The sequence below is a fragment of the Scleropages formosus genome, chromosome 23, assembly GCF_900964775.1.
Source record: "Scleropages formosus chromosome 23, fSclFor1.1, whole genome shotgun sequence".
Taxonomy (NCBI): domain Eukaryota; kingdom Metazoa; phylum Chordata; class Actinopteri; order Osteoglossiformes; family Osteoglossidae; genus Scleropages; species Scleropages formosus.
In genome coordinates this window covers 182,739-201,998 of record NC_041828.1, presented here as the reverse complement: position 1 = coordinate 201,998, position 19,260 = coordinate 182,739, and the positions used below count along the sequence as shown (strand labels likewise).

Here is a 19,260-nt window from a genome sequence, read left to right as displayed (position 1 = left end):
AGGTTTTGTCTGGGAAGCTTAACCGGTGCCAGCATCCAAGAGCCCCATATTGAAACTGAGAAAAGAGATGTGTGTGTGTGTGTGTGTGTGTGTGTTCTGTGCGTTCCTTCCGGGGCGGCTGCCGTTAATCCACTGCTCCACTTACGAACAGCTCCACTCCTACCTCCCTTAGAAGACTGGGCTGGATTATCCCTGCTGCACACATCTGACTGTCTGTGTGTGTGTGTGTGTGTGTGTGTGTGTGTGTGTGTGTTTGCCCGTGCACCAAACAGGTGTGTACAGTATAAACTGTGTTGGATTACTAGAGCTCACAGCTGCATGCCCCCCATGGAGATTACAGCCATTCCATCCCACCCCCCAACCCCCCATCACACAACCCATAATCTGTCCGGTCAGATCTCAGGATGAAGAGGACGGGGCTGCTGGTGACCTGCAGGTGCAGCATAGACTCCGCGGACACACACTTTCTGGTCATCGCCATCATGCCCCCTCCCCCTGGTCCTCACTGTCACATCCCCATGTAACTGTCCACAAAAAACCTTAAAGTAAGAAAAATATAAAGTGTCCACTGGCAGAACATCTCTGGTGGGGGGAAGGGGGGTTACTGCGTAAACACCAGAGCCATGTTGCCACGCCCCTGCCAAGGCTCCTCCCCCTGCCTGCTGGAGGAGTTGGGAGACGAGGTATTTGCTCAGACGGGGGATTAGACGCTGGCTCTTGGGGGGGGAGTGGGGGGTTAAACTCTTAAGCCCATTATTGCTTTTGTGCACAGAAGTGATGACAACAGGCAGCAGGCGGTTAACGCACGCAAGACAGGGGGTCACCGGCAACCTGCAGGTGACCTCATGTCACATCACATCTCGTCTCGTCACGTCTCGTCACATCTCATCTCGTCTCGTCACGTCACGACTCGTTACGTCTCGTCTCGCCACGACTCGTTACATCTCGTCACATTTAGTCTCGTCCCGTTACGTCTCGTCTCGTCTCGTTACGTCTCGTCACATTTAGTCTCATCACATCTCGTCTCGTCACGTCACGTCTCGTCACATCTCGTCTCATCGTGTCTCATCTCGTCTCGTCACGTCACGTCTCGTCGCCTGTGACCCCTAGAGAGGGCTGCACGGGGAGGCACACACAAAGACAACAGGATGGTGTGGGCTCGAGAAGGTGCCCCGAGCAGAACCTCGCAGGTGCAGTGCAGTCCCGCCGAGCGCTGAACCCATGCAGGTCCTCTGGGGTCCCGTCCCGTTACTGTCTCTGCAGCCCGACTTTGCTGCGCAGCTCTCAGATATTTGGTCATCTTTGGAAAATCTTGATTGTGGCCTTTGATGAGCTGTGATGCACTTTCCGCTGGCAGAACAGCTTGTCACACAGGCCTCTTGTGCAGACTGTGCGTGAGACTGTGTGCGTGCGTGTGTGTGTGTGCGCGACTGCGTGTGTGAGTGCGCAAAACCCACTCAAGGGCGACGGTCGAGTGGACGGGACTCACACGGGGGGGTGGGAGGCTCACGTCAGCACTGCCCTGTAGGACTGAGCTGGCACCGGCACGGGGCTTCTCCTGACGGAAGCGCAGCCGGACCTCGGCCGCGTGGTCCAGGCTCCGTGGGCGGGGCTGAGAGGGGCGGGGCTTCCGGGACCCTTCCTGCTTCCCAGTCCTCTCTGCCAGGTGGCACCAGTGACCCCTGAGACACAGCTGCAAAATGGGTGTGTATCAGCAGCACGCAGGACTCAGCGACACGGTTTACATCCCCTGACTCCCTGACGCGGCCCACAGTGCACTGCTGCAGGTGGGCGGCGCCCTCGCGGCTGCGGCAGAGCCTCCACTCACCGGTCTCGGATGCGGCTGTAGTCCAGGGCGCTGCAGGCGCCCTCGCTCTTCAGCTCGGCGAACACCTGCGTGAAGAAGTGCGGGTCGGCGTTGATGCGCAGCATCTTGGCGCTCGTGGCGTCGATGATGCAGAGGCAGCGGCCCCAGAACGCCTCCTTGCCCACCTCGACCAGGAAGGGCTTGAGCGGGTACGAGATCTCGTTGCCCATATAGGAGTAGGACAGGTAGAGGCAGGTGAGCAGCACGGCCTGCAGCTCGTGCTCGCTGGCCATGCGCTCGCCATTGATGACGTCGCGGCACAGCATGTAGACGAAGACGACGTTGGCGGGCGTCACGAAGGCCTGGTCCTGCCAGCCCTGCAGCAGAAGCGCACGGTCCACGCTGCGCAGCCACAGCACCGGGTCGGCCGGCGACAGCTGCTTCAGGCGGTAGCAGCGACGGCACAGGAAGCGGCCGAGGCAGCGCAGCAGCTCGCTGGTGGACGCTTGGACAATGACTCGGCGGGGCGAGGACTCAGGTCCCGGTGGCAGCCTCCTCACCGAGGACAGCTGGGCACGGCCCGCGACCGGCCCGGGGGGCGGAGCCTTGAAGCTGGGCAGGTTGGCGCAGGACAGCGACTTCTTCACGTTCTCGCGGTTCAGGTGAGACACGTCCCTTCGGTGGGCGTGGCCGCTGCTGGGCGGGACCCCCGCAGGGCCCCCCTTTCTGGAGCTCCGCTTGCGGGTTGACGCCACCAGGCGCTTCCAGGTGAGGGCGGGCAGCAGCAGGGACTGCCGCTTCAAACTCGACTCCTTATGCGCGTTCAGCGAGCGGGTGCTCAGGCTGGGGTAGCGGCTCAGAGAGCTGCCTTGGTCGCTATAGTAACCAGGCTTCCTGGACCCTGGGGACAGCGAGAGGATGGCGCCCATGATGATAGGGAGGGCCCCCCGATGCTGGAAGGGCCAGGGCGCTGTTGTTACTGTGCTGGGGGGGGGAGAGGGGTCGGGCGTCACGTCCGGGAGACACCCCCTGGGGGGAGACACCAGAGGATACAGGTGATCGTGAGACTCCGCCCCAGGATGGAAGGCCTGTTAAGACCAGGCAAAGTAAAAAAGGTGAAGAGAAGAACCAGGTTTTCCCATGATGGTTCCACTTCATCACTTAAACTTTTACTCCCGGTCAGCGTGTGACAGCGGCGACTCTTTTTACCACGCTGGTCCAGTGGACCACCGTAGTCGAGACACTTCTCAGAATCATGAACTCGCTTGTATTAAAGAACGATGCGTGACTTGATCCTTTGAGTCACATCAAAACACACACTCTGAGTCTGATTGATTCTGCCGCTGTCACTCTGATATTCCGACACTCTGTTACTCTAGTCTGTACTGTTAATACGTTACTCTGTTACTATGTTGTTCTGTCACTCGGATCCGTGCGCTGCTTAGTTTTAAACTCACCTCCTGATAACGGACTGACTCGGTGGAAGCGGCTCCTCTCCTCTCCTCTCCTCGGTCCACTGCTCTGTCTGTCCTCCTCAGCCTGGTTCCCTCCTCGTTGGACACGCGGGACACGGGGGGACACGGAGGACACGGGGGACAGGGGGAAAAGCTCCCGAGGCGGCACCCCTATGAGAAGAGCAAGCGGCACGCACTTTACGCACACGGGAGCGCGCTCCGTCGGCTGTGCGCGGACAGCGCTGTCCGACTCCGCTCGCTCGGCTCACCGGCTTCTCCTCGTGCCAGGCGCAGGCTCCGCCCCCCAACCCCGCCTCACCCACGTCGCAAATCCTCCGGGCTCCCTGTCAGCTGATGAGCGCGCGAGCCCGTGATGACGGCGAAGCGGAGACGATGCTGTAAAACACGCTGAGCGCGTTCACGTGTGACGCGCACCGTTGTTTCGGTGTGTGTGTGCTGTGTGTGTGTGAGACCCTGGGGCCGTTTGGAGTCCGTCGCTAAACAACGTGGGCTCCACAAGACCCTATTTAATCCGCCCCCCCCCGCTCCTGACAGCATCATCAGCAGGCCCTTTGGTGGGATCTCCAGGACGGACCCCCAGAGGGTTATTTACCCAGCAGCCCTTAGCCCGACTCTGCATATTCTGCTACTGTCGAAATGACCCATCATGCGGGAAGGGACAAAGTTACACCGGTTTGTGTCCGTGTCTGGCAGCGTGGACCCAGAGGTTGCGGGTTCAATCCCACCTCCAGCTGTAATACCCTTGAGCAAGGTACCTACCCTGAATTACTCCAGTAAAAATGACCCAGCTGCATAACTGGGTGAATAACTGTAAGTAGATGAACAGCATAAGTCGCTTTAGAGAAAAGTGTCCTATAAAAGAATAAAAGTGAGCAACACAAGTGATCACTCATGTTGAGTGCTGGCATGTTTAGCTACTCCTTCGACTGTAAACCCTGAAGTCATAGTGTCGTGTTGATGGGGCAGAAGGGGGGGGTGGGGGTCAGGGTCAATGTGTGCAAAACACAACACACTCAAACCTTTCCCACTTTCATTGTTAAACTTCCACTGAGCGGCTGGTTCCCGTAACCATGACAACCACACACACACACACACACACACACACACACACACACACACGCAGGGCTATACACTGGAGCTGTGTTTCCCAGACCATGAAAAGAACAGTTGTTGAGGGAGCGCACATGGTCCTTCTCCCAGCATCCCTTGCAGTAACAAAGGGACCCTTCTGTGTTGATGCTGTGCTGATGCTGTGCTGATGCTGTGGAAGTGAAAGAGAGACAAGGAGGAGACAAAAGGAAGAAAGACTGAAGGACAACATACTGCACAGAGACGTCCACATCCTTTTCTGAAAGGAGACGAGCAGAGATGTTACGGTGCGTTTGTTCAAACCGGTGAAGAGCCGGGATGGGAACTGCAGAGGTTCAGAGGAAAGGGGGACGTGTCCCATCCCAGCTCCACTCTGGCACAGAAGATGACAGCAGCCCTGGAGCACAGGGACACTGGGCTCCTGTGCTGTGCGCTGACCTGTTTCTGTTGCCTCCCACAGAATGAGGACGCAGCAGAGTCTGGCTGATGGACCGCAAATTGATAAGCGCAGCTGCCGCCCATTGGCCCATAAGGCACACCTGGGTTACGCAGCGACTGCGGCACAGCTCCTCTGAGCAGAAGACAAACACACACAGCGCAGTGCAGTGTATCACACTGCAAACACACATACACACTCCAAAGCAGGGGTTTGCAGTGGGGATGGAGGCTCAGACCCAGCGCTCCAGCAGCAGGGGCTCCAGCTGAGAAGCACTTTATGGAACCTGCCGTTCACAGAGGATCTGTTTATCAATTGGAAAAACGGACTGTTTTCACTTCCCAAAAAGCCCTCCTGCCGTCTCTGTCTGTCTGTCTGTCGTGATCTAAGTGTGTTTGAGCCACGTCGTCTCCCAGCTCCAGCGCGAGTGGCCCAGCGCAGCGAGATGAGCGGAGGATGACTGCCCACTAGAGGTGCACAGCAGCACAAAGAGACACGGTGCAGTGCAGTGAATTCAGCCTTTCTTCCTGCTTGTTCGTCATACTTAGCATTTAGACAAAGTGATGATAATTATCAACAGGGAATTATTGACTTAAACAAATGATCTGGGCGAGAAATTATTCCAGGAAAGGAATCATAGGAAAAACGGTTGAGGGAAACTGCTGGACACAAGTGGACAAGATGACCTCCTGCAGCTCAGGTGACCCGAGGGAGTGAAAGCAAGATGAAGAGAAGGGAGGATCGGAGCGGGAGTGTGGAAACGTCCACGCTGTGTTCGCAAACGTTGCATCAGCAGCGGCAGGTGCAGCGAAGCAGGAGGAAGAGCTCGGCCGGACAGGGAAGGACAGTGAGGACAAGTCTGTGAACCACGACCGTTCGAGAGCCGTACAGCCACTGCATCTCCCCGCTGATGTGTAGAAGTACAGTGTGTGGAGGAGCTCCTTGAGACAGTCCACGGGATAATGTCTGTAGGACAGACGAAAACCCGAGGAAGGGCTGGAGCGGCTGTGGCCCTGTTCTCGAGGTGTGAAATACTCCGGTGAGACACATTCATCCGTGGTAAAGGGCGTAAACAGCAGACAGGCTGAGAACTGCTGTCGGAACACAGACGCAGAGAAAAAACTTTGCCCATTAAGTTATTCCTTTGGTGTCAAATTACTATTTGCTGTCACTGTTTCAAAGTCATCGCTGTTATATTTCACGTTAAACCATCTTACAAAAATGCGGCTCGCTGGTGCCCTGGCCAAACCCCGTTTCCCTGACTTTGCACACCCTCTGGCACCTGAGTGACCAGAACTCCCACCTCCTGCTGTAGAAGTCTTGAGGAAAATACCGCAGTAAAAATTACCTGGCTGTATAAATGAGTAAATAACTGTTCACTTTGGAGAAAAGCATCAGCTAAATGAATGGATGGATGGATGGATGGATGGATGGATGGATGGATGGATGGATGATGAACAAGCACCGGGGGCGGGCAGTCAAGCTAACTGAAGACTCTGCTTACAGAAACTGGACTGCAGCAGGTAGACAGTCTGGTTCTGTAGGTTGAACGTGTTAGTGCTCCAGTGCACCTTTGATCCACTGTTTGACGCTGTCACACTGATCTTGTTTCTGCTCCATCGTTGCTCTTTGCCTGAAGAAGTACTTCTTTCTTTGTGAAGTAAAACTGCCTTCTCCGCGTGGCTGTGCCGTAGCTGTGCCGCGGCTGTGTCCCAACGCAGCAACCAGCTCGCTATCAGCGCTCCACCCACATGTTCATTTGCCTCCTCCCGCTCTGCAGTCCATCTCGGCTTCGTTCGCCGGAGCAGGTCTGCGCGGACGACTCTCACCCAGACGCTCGGCCACCTGCGCGGTCAAAATGGATGAGCAGCAGGTGCTGGACGATGCCACCAACATCATGTCGCAGATAGAGTGGAGGAAAGCGGCGCAGCCCCCCGAGGGTGAGACTCGCTCTGTTCCGTGCCTTTTCTCTGGACCTTCTCCGACCACAGAGCACGCAGCTGCTGTCAGTGAGCAGAGCGCATTTGGTCCCGAAGAGGGTTTGCCCAGCCCTCGGGGTCTCGAAGGTACAAGCTGCTGAGGCCGTACGTCCAGTTACTGCTTCCCTACTGCAGAAATGTCAGGGGTTTTCTGGGCTGGCCCACTTGGGGCGCAGCAGCGTGGACTGAGCACTTCACATTCCTTCTTTCTTGTGACTGATGAGCGGCGCTCAGGGACAGCAGACCGGGGCTGTCAACACTCCGGATGGGAGTTGACTTGCAGCGGTCACACGCCGCTCTTCCGCTTGGTGCCTTTACCGTCTCGTGCCATGTGTGTGACCCTGAGTGTGACCCTGAGTGTGACCACTCTCGCTTGTGTGCTCCAGAGCCTGCAGCCCTGGCCCAGCAAGAGGCAAAGCGGTGCGTGCTGCTGCCCCTGGGGGTCCTGTGGATCGCCGCCCTGTGTGTCCTCGGCATGCTGGCCGTTCTCTGTGAGTCGTTTGCGATCGGCCCTATTTGACCTTTCGTGCACGCGGACGCCGCGAGAGATGCGGCGCAGATGCAGCATCTACATCTTTTCCGTCATCTCGTCTTCCTGCTGTAAAGGAGCCTCTGGCCAGTGTGAGCTGCCCTTGGCATTTCTCCCTCGGCTGGATTGATGACGACGATGACGACGATGATGATGATGATTGCACACAGATGGATTTTCGGTGTCTCCGTGTTGACGGCTCTGTTTCCTCCCTGCTTTTGCGAGGCAGATGCTGAGAAAAGCAGGAAGCTGGACGCTGTGGAGGTTCAGTGCAGAAACCTGTCCGCTGTGGGAGAGCAGCTTCTGGGTGTGTGTGTGTGACCACGACCCCGCTCCCCCGACACATTTACATCTTCATTTACATGTATTCATTTATCAGACGCTTTTCTCCAAAGCGACAAACACCTCATAGAAAATACAGTGTGTTCAGTACATTAGGAGAAAGAGACGCTCAGATGCGGACGTGTGACTCTTAAGCACAATTAGTTTCCGCCATATGAACTAATGTTCATCACACTAGTAGCTGCATAAAACTTTATAAAACGTTTGATCCTCCGGCTCCCAAGTTCACTTCCACCCCGAGATCAGGGAGCCGTGACGTGGCGAGCAGCTCGGCCCAGTGGGATCGTGGGAGGAGGACGCCAGCTGCTCGTTGTGTCGCTCATCTCTTACGAACGTGAAAAGGCAGAATGATGAAGCAATATCAACATATTAATAAAATCATACAATTGTTTTTTAGGAGCGGAGAGAGAGTTTGAGAAGCTGCAAAAGGAGATTAATAACTTTTCCCAGACAGGTGAGACTCATTTTAAACTGTCAAAAGTGACTGATTGGAAATCTTGCGATTGACTTTGCAAATTCACGTTTCAGTGAAACTTCTCAGCACAGCTGGTAGCGTAGTGGTTGGAGCTGCTGCCTTTGAACCCCAAGGTTGCAGGCTCACTCCTTGCCTCCAGCTGTTGTACCCTTGAGCAAGGTACTTACCCTAAATTGCCCCAGTAAAATTACCCAGCTGTATAAATGGGTTAATGATTGTAAGCATGTAATAATTGTGACTTTAACATTGTAAGTTGCTTTGGAGGAAAGTGTCAGCTAAATGAACAACTGTAACTCAGAGCCTGCAGAACCGGTGTGTGTCCAGTGTCAGTCCTGGAAGGGATTGAAAAACAATATGTGGAGTGTAAAATTATAGACAGGTTATGAAACAGTCTTAGGAAAGGTGTGGGTGCTTCACAGGGACTCTGTTTCAGTCTCCCTGCGGACAAGATCAACAATAATAATGATAGTACAAGTAATATTATCAGCAATAATGGTGTACGGCGCTGCGCGGTGATGCTTTAAGTTTAGGGGCTCGTGGCTCCACGCGTGGCCGTCCGGCCCCGCCGCTTGCCGGCTCAGCCGAGCTCTCCCGCGCCCCCTGCAGGCCGCCTGGGCTCCTGCCCCCGCTGCGCTGCCGGCTGGAGGTTCCACGGGGGAAAGTGCTACTTGTTCTCCACCAGCAGGATGAACTGGGCTCAGAGCCGCGACTTCTGCGTGTCGAAAGGCGCCCACCTGCTCATCGTCGGCAGCGAGACGGAGCAGGTAGAGCGACGGCCCGACGAGAGACTTTCCGTCACTCGTGTCTTCAGTCTCCAAGTCGGCTCTTGTTTCTCCACATTCCCTCAGACATTTATATCGAGGAACGCGAACGAAAGGCACTGGATCGGACTGAGCAGCGCGGCAGCCGGAGGCCACTGGGTCTGGGTGGACAACACGCCCGTCACCGGAGTGCGGTACGGTCACGTGTGCTGCTGGATGGTTCTGCAGCTAATCAGTGTCTTTCAGCGAACTGCTGAACGCCTCTCTCTCTCTCTCTCTCTCTCTCTCTCTCTTTCTCTCTCTCTCTCTCTCTCTCTCTCTCTCTCTCCCCCTCTCTCTCCCTCTCTCTTTCTCTCTCTCTCGGGTCTATTGCTCCTCAGCGGTTTTCAGGGATCCTCTGCAATGCTTTGTGCTCTTCTCTCACGTGCAATGGTCCTGAACGCACATGCTCACATGCATGCACGCACACACACGCAAACGCACGCATACTGAACAGCTCTGTCTCTGTCCGTGCCCTCAGGTTCTGGGCCCAAGGACAGTGGAGCGGAGAGAGGCCCCGTGGAGAAGACTGCGCCACTTTGGACGTGTCCCTTGGCTGGGTGCACAAGCGATGCTCAGCACACCACCAGTTCGTGTGTGAAACTTTAGCCGCCGGTTAAGGGGTTCGGCAGAGCGGTGTGCTGAGCAGAGCCGAGCCGAGCCGAGCCGAGCCGCCGTCTCGCCTTGTTCACGCAGAGCGCCAGAATGTTTTTCATTTGCTTTGATGAGACGAAGGCCGGAGAGTTTCTCTGCAAAGCCATTGTTCTCTTTCTGGAAACTCTTGTCTCACTCTGTTTCCCCACATTATTATCAAACTAAGCGATGACAAGTGTGTTTGCAGTGCTCCTATGAATAACTTTGTCTGATCCTTTCTGGAGAAGTCATTCTTCGTGTTTATTTATAGATTTAATGACCAAAGCTGTTACTTGAACAGTTTCAGTGGCTGGTATTTGGAGCTCTATTGATCTATTTATTAACTACTGAATAAATGGAGACAAAGTCCCACCACCTTCCTGCTCTTGTCATCACTTCCCTCATATTTATTCTCACTTTTCCCTGTTGCACAATGAAAATTTACTAATGTTCTAGAAGCAGGAACCCAAGTGGTTTGCGTGGTTATCCCTGCATCCAAAGGTTGCCGGTGGGAATCTCACCTTGAGCAAAAGGTACTTACCCTAAATGACCCGAAACAGTAAAATGAGCCGGCTGTGTTAATGGGGTAACATGACATAAATGTAATGTTCTGAAGACAATATCGATTGTTACTCTTCTTATTCTGCTCCACTTCTACGATGACAATGTCTACAATACATTTGCACAGTAAATTTTTAAGCCAGAAACCACGGATGACTGCCGAGGTGCGCTCACTGCTGAAAACCCGGGACACTGCCTTCAGGTCTGGTGACAAGGCAAAGTACCGCACAGCAAGGGTCAATCTATCCCGGGCTATCAGAGAGGCGAAGCGCAACTACGCAGGAAGAATCCACCTTTACTTTCTAAACTACAAGGACACAAAGCGCATGTGGCAAGGCATTCAGGCCATCACAGACTACAAAGCTACATCGCTTGCCTGTGATGGCGATGCCTCGCTTCCAGACGCGTTGAATGATTTCTACGCAAGGTTCGAAGCACAGAACAACATGCCAGCAGGTAAGGCCACCCCAACTCCCACCTGCCAGGTACTTTGTCTGTCTGCTGTGGACGTCAGGAAGACTCTTTCCAGAGTCTTGACAACATTCCTGGCCGGGTACTCAGGGAACGTGCTGTTCAACTTGTGGATGTCTTCAACATCTTCAACATCTCCCTGAGCCAGGCTGTTGGCCCTGTGTGTTTGAAGACCACCGCAATCATCCCTGTGCCAAAGAAATCATCGGTGTCCTGTCTGAATGACTACCGACCGGTTGCACTCATGCCTATCATCATGAAGTGCTTCGAGCGGCTAGTCATGAAACACATAAAGAGAAGTCTTCCAACCAGACTGGACCCATTCCAGTATGCCTACCGTCTCAACCGTTCAACAGAAGATGCCATATCTGCTGCCATCCACCTTTCCTTGACCCATCTGGACAAAAAAGGACAACCATGTAAGGATGCTGTTCATTGACTTCGGTTCAGCATTCAACACAATCATCCCTCAGAAACTGATTACAAAGCTGAGCCTGCTGGGTCTGACTACCTCCCTCTGCAACTGGATCCTAGACTTTTTGACTGGGAGACCTCAGTTCGTCAGGTTCGGCAACTCCACCTCCAGCACCAGCACACTGAACACCGGCGCTCCACAGGGCTGTGTGCTCAGTCCACTGCTGTTTACCCTACTGACTCATGACTGTGCCGCAAAATTCAGTTCAAATAATATCATCAAGTTTGCTGATGACACTACAATTGTGGGCCTCATCAGCAACAGTGATGACTCAGCATACAGAGAAGAGGTGAACCAGAGACAACAATCTATCTCTCAATGTCGATAAGACTAAAGAGATAATAGTTGACTTCAGGAGGACCCCAGTAGACCACTCACCTCTGTATATCAATGGAACAGCTGTGGAGAGAGTCAAAAGCTCCAAGTTTCTTAGTGTGCCCATAACGGAGAACCTCTCCTGGACTCTGAACAGCACCTGCCTAGCCAAGAAAGCCCAGAAGTGCCTCCACTTCTTACAGAGGCTGAAAAGAGCCAAACTCCCCCCTTCCATCTTTACTACTTTCTACAGAGGGATGATAGAGAGCGTCCTGACCATGACCAGCTGTCTCACCGTGTGGTACATTAACTGCACAGTCTCCGACCGCAAGACCCTACAGCGAGTGGTAAGAACAGCTGAAAAGATCATCAGAGTTCTTCTACCTACCATCGACACCTCACAGAAAAACTGCTGCATCCGCAAGGCCTCCAGCATTGTGGACGACCCCTATTGCCCCTCTCGTGGACTCTTCACCCTGTTACCATCTGGCAGGAGGTACAGGAGCATCCACGCCATCCCCAGCAGACTCCGCAACAGTTTCCTCCCTGAGGCAGTCAGACTACTCAACACCCAGCTGCCTCCCAGCGCTCGGCTGGCTCCGTCGAACAATTAACTCAGCGCTACACTACTCCACAGCTGCCTACAGCTCGCAGCCATACCCACGTCCACATCCCATCCTGTATATTCATTTATTGTCTCGTACTCTGTCCTGTGTTGCACCGCCATGGTCTCCAAAGAAACGACATTTCGTTCCACTGTACACAAGCTGTATGGAGGAATGGCAATAAAAACAACTTGAACTTGAAGGTGATCAAAACAGTAACGTGTGTATAATGTCTAAACAGTGTCTGAATAGTAACATGTGTATAATGTGAAAATTGTAACTAACGGCCCTTGTTTTGTGAACATGTTGACATCCAGCGATGTTGGCGGAGAAAATGTGCTCAGCGATGACCTGCAGGGGGCGCCACATGACCACTGCAGGCAAAGACCTGGACTGGAGAGCTGCAGGGCCCAGAAGAAGAGCTGGACGCCAGCGTCTTCTGTGCAAAGGTCACCTTTTGCTGCAGTGAGTGTCCCAATAAAAAGAGCCCTAATTGACTGTACAAACAGACGGTGACAACAAGCAATAGATCCGTGAGGCGCAAAAGAGGCTCTTGGTCCCCGTTGTGTCTCTGACTTCTGTCACGATTCAGCAGGTTCTTTCAGACCACGTCTCGCACCCAGGACTGACTCACGCCCTCTCGGACATTCGTCCACCATTAAGTGTCCAGGTGAGGGTGCAAGCACAGTCCCTTCTGCGGGGTGGACTCTCTCTCTTCAGGTCCAGTGTCTCGGAATATGAGCAGTATTTACATGGCAAGAGGACATTCTTGCTTCCTGTCTGCCTGTCTGTCTCCTCCTCACCGACTCTGAGCTGTCTCACTTAAGAGAGAGGAGCAAAGGTCAGGGTGCAAACGGATGTGGTGCCGTTGAAACGTCTGCCTTTCCCACAAGCAAGAGTGCCCTTGTGACCCTGTCCACGCCAGGGGCAGGACGCATGCCTCTCTGTCCACACATTAGCGTGACGGTCTTTCAGCCAGAAGACCTGGGCAGGACACGCTATAATGGTGCTGGGTGCGGTAAATTGGACAGGTGCAGCTCATTGAGATCAAACCCGTTGCCGCAGGGAGGAATGCAAACAACAGGGCATCCAACCCACTGAGGAGGATCATGGTGACAGGCATGCTGGGAAAAAAGACTGAATTCCAGACCAGGTGCAGAGACGAGCTTGGACTGATTCGTCCTGGGACACGTCTGTACCCCCAGTCATTTTTCCATATATTCTCTGGACATTTGTCCGTGGTCTGTCCACTCATTTCTCCTTATATTCTGTTTATTTTATGCCCTCTTCCTGTAGTCATTTGTCCTTATATCCTCTGCTCATTTTCCCTGTATGCCCTGGTCTTATTTGTCCCTATATTCCTTTTTGTCCCTGTCTGCAGACATGTCACATTCCTCAGCCCCTTTCACTCACTGCAATAACTTCCTGGAATTCCAGGAGCCCTCACCACGGAGCCAAAGCACTTCCCGTTGTCCCTCAGCACTTCTGCTGCATGAGTCCAGCTTGTTTGCCTTTGTTGCCATGACAACGTGAGCACCCTTGTGGAGAGCCAGTGCTGCCTGTGCTTCTTGGACAGCAGGTGCCTCGTGCATGTCCCTCAGCGCTGTTTTGCTCTGCTCCGTTCACGGCGCACTGTGTGACTTGCACAAGCGGACGTGTCTGTTGCGTGGCTTTCAGCCCTTGCTCACCACCCTCCGCCAGCGGGGTCCAAAGATGGTTCCAGTGACGCTCTGGAGCATCCCGTTTTCTGCAGACCCCCATTGTTTCCGGTCCGTCTCTTCAGCCACATTATTCCCTGCTGCCTCAGGCACAGTATTGACATCTCTCCACACGCTGCAGCTCTCTCCGACAGGGTCTCACTGGACATGTCTCTCACATCACTAGGGCTCTCTGTTTTTGGTCACTCAAGTAAATGTCTGGCTGTGATTTTACCACTGATGTTACCCAGCAATGAAGGAATATTTCACATTTGCACTGTTTTGCTGTGTGAGACATTCCACTGCCACATCACCGCAGTGAGTTTGAGCCTCAGTTTCCCAGGTTATCAGAGGCCCAGAAAGAGCCCAGGCAATCCACGGTGAGGGACATAACAAGATCAGGACTTCTCTTTGTCCACATGCCTTCCTGGCTTCTTTATTCGCTGTCTCTGTCCCCTTAGAAATGCGCGCGCGCACGCGCGCACACACACACACTTTCAGAACCGCTTGTCCCATACGGGGTCGCGGGGAACCGGAGCCTAACCCGGCAACACAGGGCGCAAGGCTGGAGGGGGAGGGGACACACCCAGGACAGGACACCAGTCCGTCGCAAGGCACCCCAAGCGGGACTTGAACCCCAGACCCACCGGAGAGCAGGACTGCGGTCCAACCCACTGCACCCCTGCACCCCTGCACCCCCCCCACCCCCCTTAGAAATGCATCCAAAGCCAATCAGAAGTTTCATTAGCAACAGAGGGCTCACTGGACACCTCTCTCTGTCTGCTCCCTTGGCGAGAGAAGCACAAGTTGTGCAGACCCCCATGTCCAGGTCCACGTTCACGTTCCAGTGTCGGTATTTTTCTCTGACATCAGTCACACGTGATTTCGGTGCTGGGCTGTGAGCTCATTCAGCAAGTGGAGACACCACGGTGCCTTCGATCGAATTCCTCCCCCATCAGGGGCGGCCCCAGTCGGTCATGCGGCTGCCGCTCATCAGTAAACATGTAGGTTCCCTCTGACAGATGTCCCTGCTGGAGGTGTCTTCGAAGCACATTGTTTGTTTGTTCAATGAGCTGCTCTTGGTTTAAGGTGTGAGACAAAAACAGCTGAGAAAACTTTGTCTTCACACCTTTTCTCGGTTGTTGAATTTTTGAGCTCCTTGAACTTGTCCTGCTTATGGACGTCTGACTCTTCATGGGTCAACGTGGACGTCCCATGGACTGCAGCTGTGCTGCTGTGTTAAGGACAGGTGCATCACGCAACTTTCCCTGGGTTTTCAGCTCACGAGGGTCTCTGTCACTGCAGAAGGGGCTCATCCCCCGTCTTCTCCCGTCACGGTGCGGAGCTCCACGCTACGGCTGCAACGTGATTCATTGCGTGCAAAGGCTGGAGCAGCAATTGGCGCAGAGCCCAGTGAAGCAGAAGTGGAAGTGAGGCGAGTATGAAAGGCTGAACACCCCCTACACATGTCTGCTTAACTATTTATTCATTCATGTACAACTATTTCTTTTTCATTAGTCACATTGTCATCTATAGGCAACATTCCTCTTTCTGAAGCCACCCACGGCACACTAGGTGTCACTGCATGGAACACACTGGCAGGTTCATGAACATCAGCTGGCGGTGAGAAAACATGATCTACTGCCACTCGACTGAGCTCATGCCTGCAGGAGACAAAGTAGAGCTTTTCTGGAAGCCTCCTTCTCCACATTGGATTCATTCAACTACCATGTGAACTCGGACACCGTTGAGCGGTCAATGAGGGGTAAGGAGCTCGTGCACCAGGGTCTTGGCTGCCGTGGATGGGCTAGTGAGAAACCACGTTTGTGATTTTAAAAATCTCAACCATCTGTTGATTGAGGTCACTTAGTATAAACCTAGAGGGCCTTCAGAAAGTATTCACTCCCCACTCATTGTGCTGCATTGCAAAATTAAATGGAAGTATTTCCAATGTGATAATTTCCAGTCCTGTAGAAGTAACTCTCTGTAATGTTAAAATGAATTTAAATGTCTTCAGAATTACATTAAAGATAAAAATTTGAACTTTATTTAACTGATTTGTATGCACTCTCAGTGGGCATGGTGGTGCAGCAGGTTTGCCTGGGTATTGCTATGTGGTGGGTCTGGGGTTCGAGTCCTGCTTGGGGTGCCTTGTGACAAACTTGCATCCTGCCCTGTGTATATCTTCCAACCCGCGGCCTTGTGCCCTGTGTTGCTGGGTTAGGCTCCGGTTTGTTTGCTGTGACCCCACTTAGGACAAGCAGTTTTCACACTCTGTGTGGTCACCCTCTTAGATTTAACAGCCTAAAATGAGTATTCAATAATCATGACTAAATACACTGACAAGGTACACCTGCGTTCATTTAGAATCCACACAAACCAGACACCACCAAGGTCAGGCTGCCTGAACAAAGTGAGCAATCGGACAAGAAGGGCAATTGTCAGAAAAGTGAGAGCGAGGCCGTCTACAGCGCTGACTGCGTGTCAGAGTTCTTTGGCTGAAAGCAGAGAAACTGTCCAAACATCAACAATCTCTTCAACAGATTCTCTTCACTGATTTCGTCTCTTTGGGAAAGTTGCTAGAAGGGTGCCACTTCTAACAAAGGTCACCATTAATTCATGCCTGGAGTTTTCTAGAAGCCATGTGGCAAAACCTGCAACTTTTTGAAAGAAAATGTAGTACTCTATAAGACTACGTAGACTTGTAGTCTAGAGATTAAAGTTGAGCTCTAAAGTTGCAGAAACCAAATAGAGTCCAACACCCAGGTAACACCAGCCCTACCATCAAGGATGGTGGTGGCAACATCATGCTCTGGGGTTGCTTTTCAGCAGGAGGAGCTGGAAAGCGTGTTGCCGTCAAGGGCAACATGGATGGAGCCAAAGGTAGGCAAATTCTTGAGGAGAAAATGTTTTATCCAGAGATCTACATTTAGGCCATTTCCAGCAGCAGAGTGAACCAAAACACATGGCAAAATCTACTGAAAAATGGCTGGTGATCTGGGATGGCCCAGCCTTGAATCCAATTGAAAATCTGTGTAGGAGCTGAGAATTCCTGTCTACCGACACTCTGCGTCTGATTTGGTAGAGAGCAAATTTGCACTGAAGAGAGGGCAAAAATAACGAAATCTAGATACGCAAACCTCATACAGACATACGCAAGAAGAGTCACAGCTGTAACTGCTGTTAAAGGACTATGTATGAAGTATTGACTTGGGGGTGATTACTTTTGTAAATGAGAAATCTAAGTCTTTCATTCTGGAGAAACAAATGTGGAATAAAATACACACACACACACACACACACACACACACACACACACACACACACACACACACATTTTCAGAACCGCTTGTCCCATACGGGGTCACGGGGAACCGGAGCCTACCCGGCAACACAGGGCGTAAGGCCGGAGGGGGAGGGGACACACCCGGGACGGGACGCCGGTCCGTCGCAAGGCACCCCAAGCGGGACTCGAACCCCAGACCTACTGAAGAGCAGGACCCGGTCCAACCCACCACGCCATCGCGCCCCCTGGATTAAAACAAATTTTGATTTATAAATTAGATTTTTTTTTGTGCTAGTGAATGATGAAAAAGTATTTCAATGCATTGAAATGTGGATGTGTAATAAGGATAAAATATTTAAAAAATTCAAGGGGGTGAATACTTTCTGAAGACACTGTATATAAACATCATTTTTCCAACTTTGCATTTTTCACTTTCCACACTCATTCAAATGCAAATGAAAGTACAAACATCTAATAATCAAATGTTTTGTTAGAATGCAGGGAAACTGCTGTTCACAACAACATGCAAGAATCAACTCCATCTGGCTGCTATAAATGACACTGCGTTTCCCATGATGAAAAGGCAACGTCACTCTTTTTTTTTCTTGCACATCTACACCAACGGACTTCGTTTTCAGTGTTCTGTTCACAATATGCACTGAGTGGCTCTGCAGCTTGATTACGGTTCTGCTGAGTCCACCGGATACTCTATGGCTCTGACCGAGGGCCGATTGTCGGCTCTACGGGGGGCGACAGCCGCTGGTCCTGAAGAGGCTGCCTGTTCGCGGTGTTCCGGATGGGCTTGAGTGGGGATGCTGAGGCCACCGAGGAGTGACTGCAAATCTCTTTCGGTGTTGACAGACACTGGACACGTGATGTTGACGAACGGAGCTGCAGGCCACACGCTCTGATCGCTATGTGTGTGGGCTGCTCTGCGCTCATCTTGTAGGTCACATACATGTCGTCTCATTTCATCGCTTATGATTCAAGGGCGCTGCAGCTCTGTTGCCGTCGTGAGACTGTGGACGGAGCGGCCCAGTGCACCTGGCGTGTCTCTGGAGGCATTTCCGGCACTGGACTCATCCACCTGACCTGTCCATGTTGCCTTTTATTTACCCACATGCTATGCACATGCTGCCGTTTCCATGGCAGCCGCCCAGCTGTCCACACCTCATTTGTGCGGTGTGCGCTACGCTCGGTAAGAAGTAAGATGAAGAAGCTCCTCAAGAAGCTCCTCAAAAGCGTGCAGTCCTTCTGCTGCTGGATTCCAGCAAGAACAAGGGATAACACGAGCAGTGCATTCCTGAATGTGACCTGAAGGCCGGTGACGGCAGGTGGGCACGGTGCCAGGGACAGGCGGCGCTCGTACATGTGCCATATGCATGATAATTAATGTATATTTGCGGTCCCTGTAAGGCCATGCCCTCTAGGAGACAAGTGAGAGCAGAGCTCCGTTCCGTTGATGCCAGATGAGTTTCAACAGCTCTAAAATTGCCTTCATGTTGCTGAATGTCCTGGGTAACCAAGGTGATCGGTGTCAATATCTGCTGCTACACCTATGCAACCAGCAAGCAAAACAGTCCCTCAGCAACGTGCCTTTTGGGAACCTTCGCTGAATCATTTCGGCTGCTGGATGAAGTGGGACCGAGGGAAGGGGCCACACACACACACACACACACACACACACACACACACACACACACACAGACTGCGGAGAAGTTTAGCTGCACGTGCCCTGGAGTACGTCCGGCAGAGGTAGTCGGCGTCTCCGTTTGCCTTGCTTTGTTTGTTTGTTTGTTTGCCGAATGCCTGAGCAGCTCGTCGAGCAGGTTCAGACACCGAGCTGTGCTGTGCGTGGTGCTCTTCTCATCACCGTTCTCACTACAAACCGCAGCCTGGCAGCCTTGCAGGCAGGAAGGTGCACGCTGAGCTTCGTGCCCAGGAGATCACGGACATCGTGGAGATCAGCAGCTGGAGAAGAGGGCTCAGGTTCTCAGGTTCTCATGTTCTCAGGTTCTTGGGCTTTCCCTGGTTCCACGTCTCATCTTGAGCTCTTTGCCGTCACCACTGTGTTTTTTCCACGGGATCACGTTATTTTTGGGTTCTAAATCCTGTGCCGAGCATTGCCTGTTTTTCCTGAGCTGTAACTGAGGGAACAATGTTTGGGCTCCTTCCATCGTGGCTCTTATCAGGTCGACCGCACGCAGCACAGCCCAGCGCAGCGTCTGCGCCCAAGTTCCTGTTATTGCCGCGCTCTGACAGTGCCTGTGCCTGCGGCTCCGGGG

At 52.8% G+C, this 19,260-nt stretch overlaps 1 protein-coding gene across 1 annotated transcript; it reads right to left on the bottom strand.

Moving 5' to 3' along the window:
* Window positions 1-1,098: 1,098 nt before the first annotated feature.
* On the bottom strand, window positions 1,099-2,736 carry LOC108931785 (cyclin-dependent kinase 5 activator 1). Its single transcript, XM_029248215.1, has 2 exons — window positions 1,829-2,736; window positions 1,099-1,693 (listed from the first exon to the last, which is right to left on the bottom strand). The coding sequence occupies exons 1-2, from the start codon at window positions 2,734-2,736 to the stop codon at window positions 1,507-1,509; spliced, it is 1,095 nt and encodes a 364-aa protein (XP_029104048.1). The 3' UTR covers window positions 1,099-1,506.
* Window positions 2,737-19,260: the final 16,524 nt, after the last annotated feature.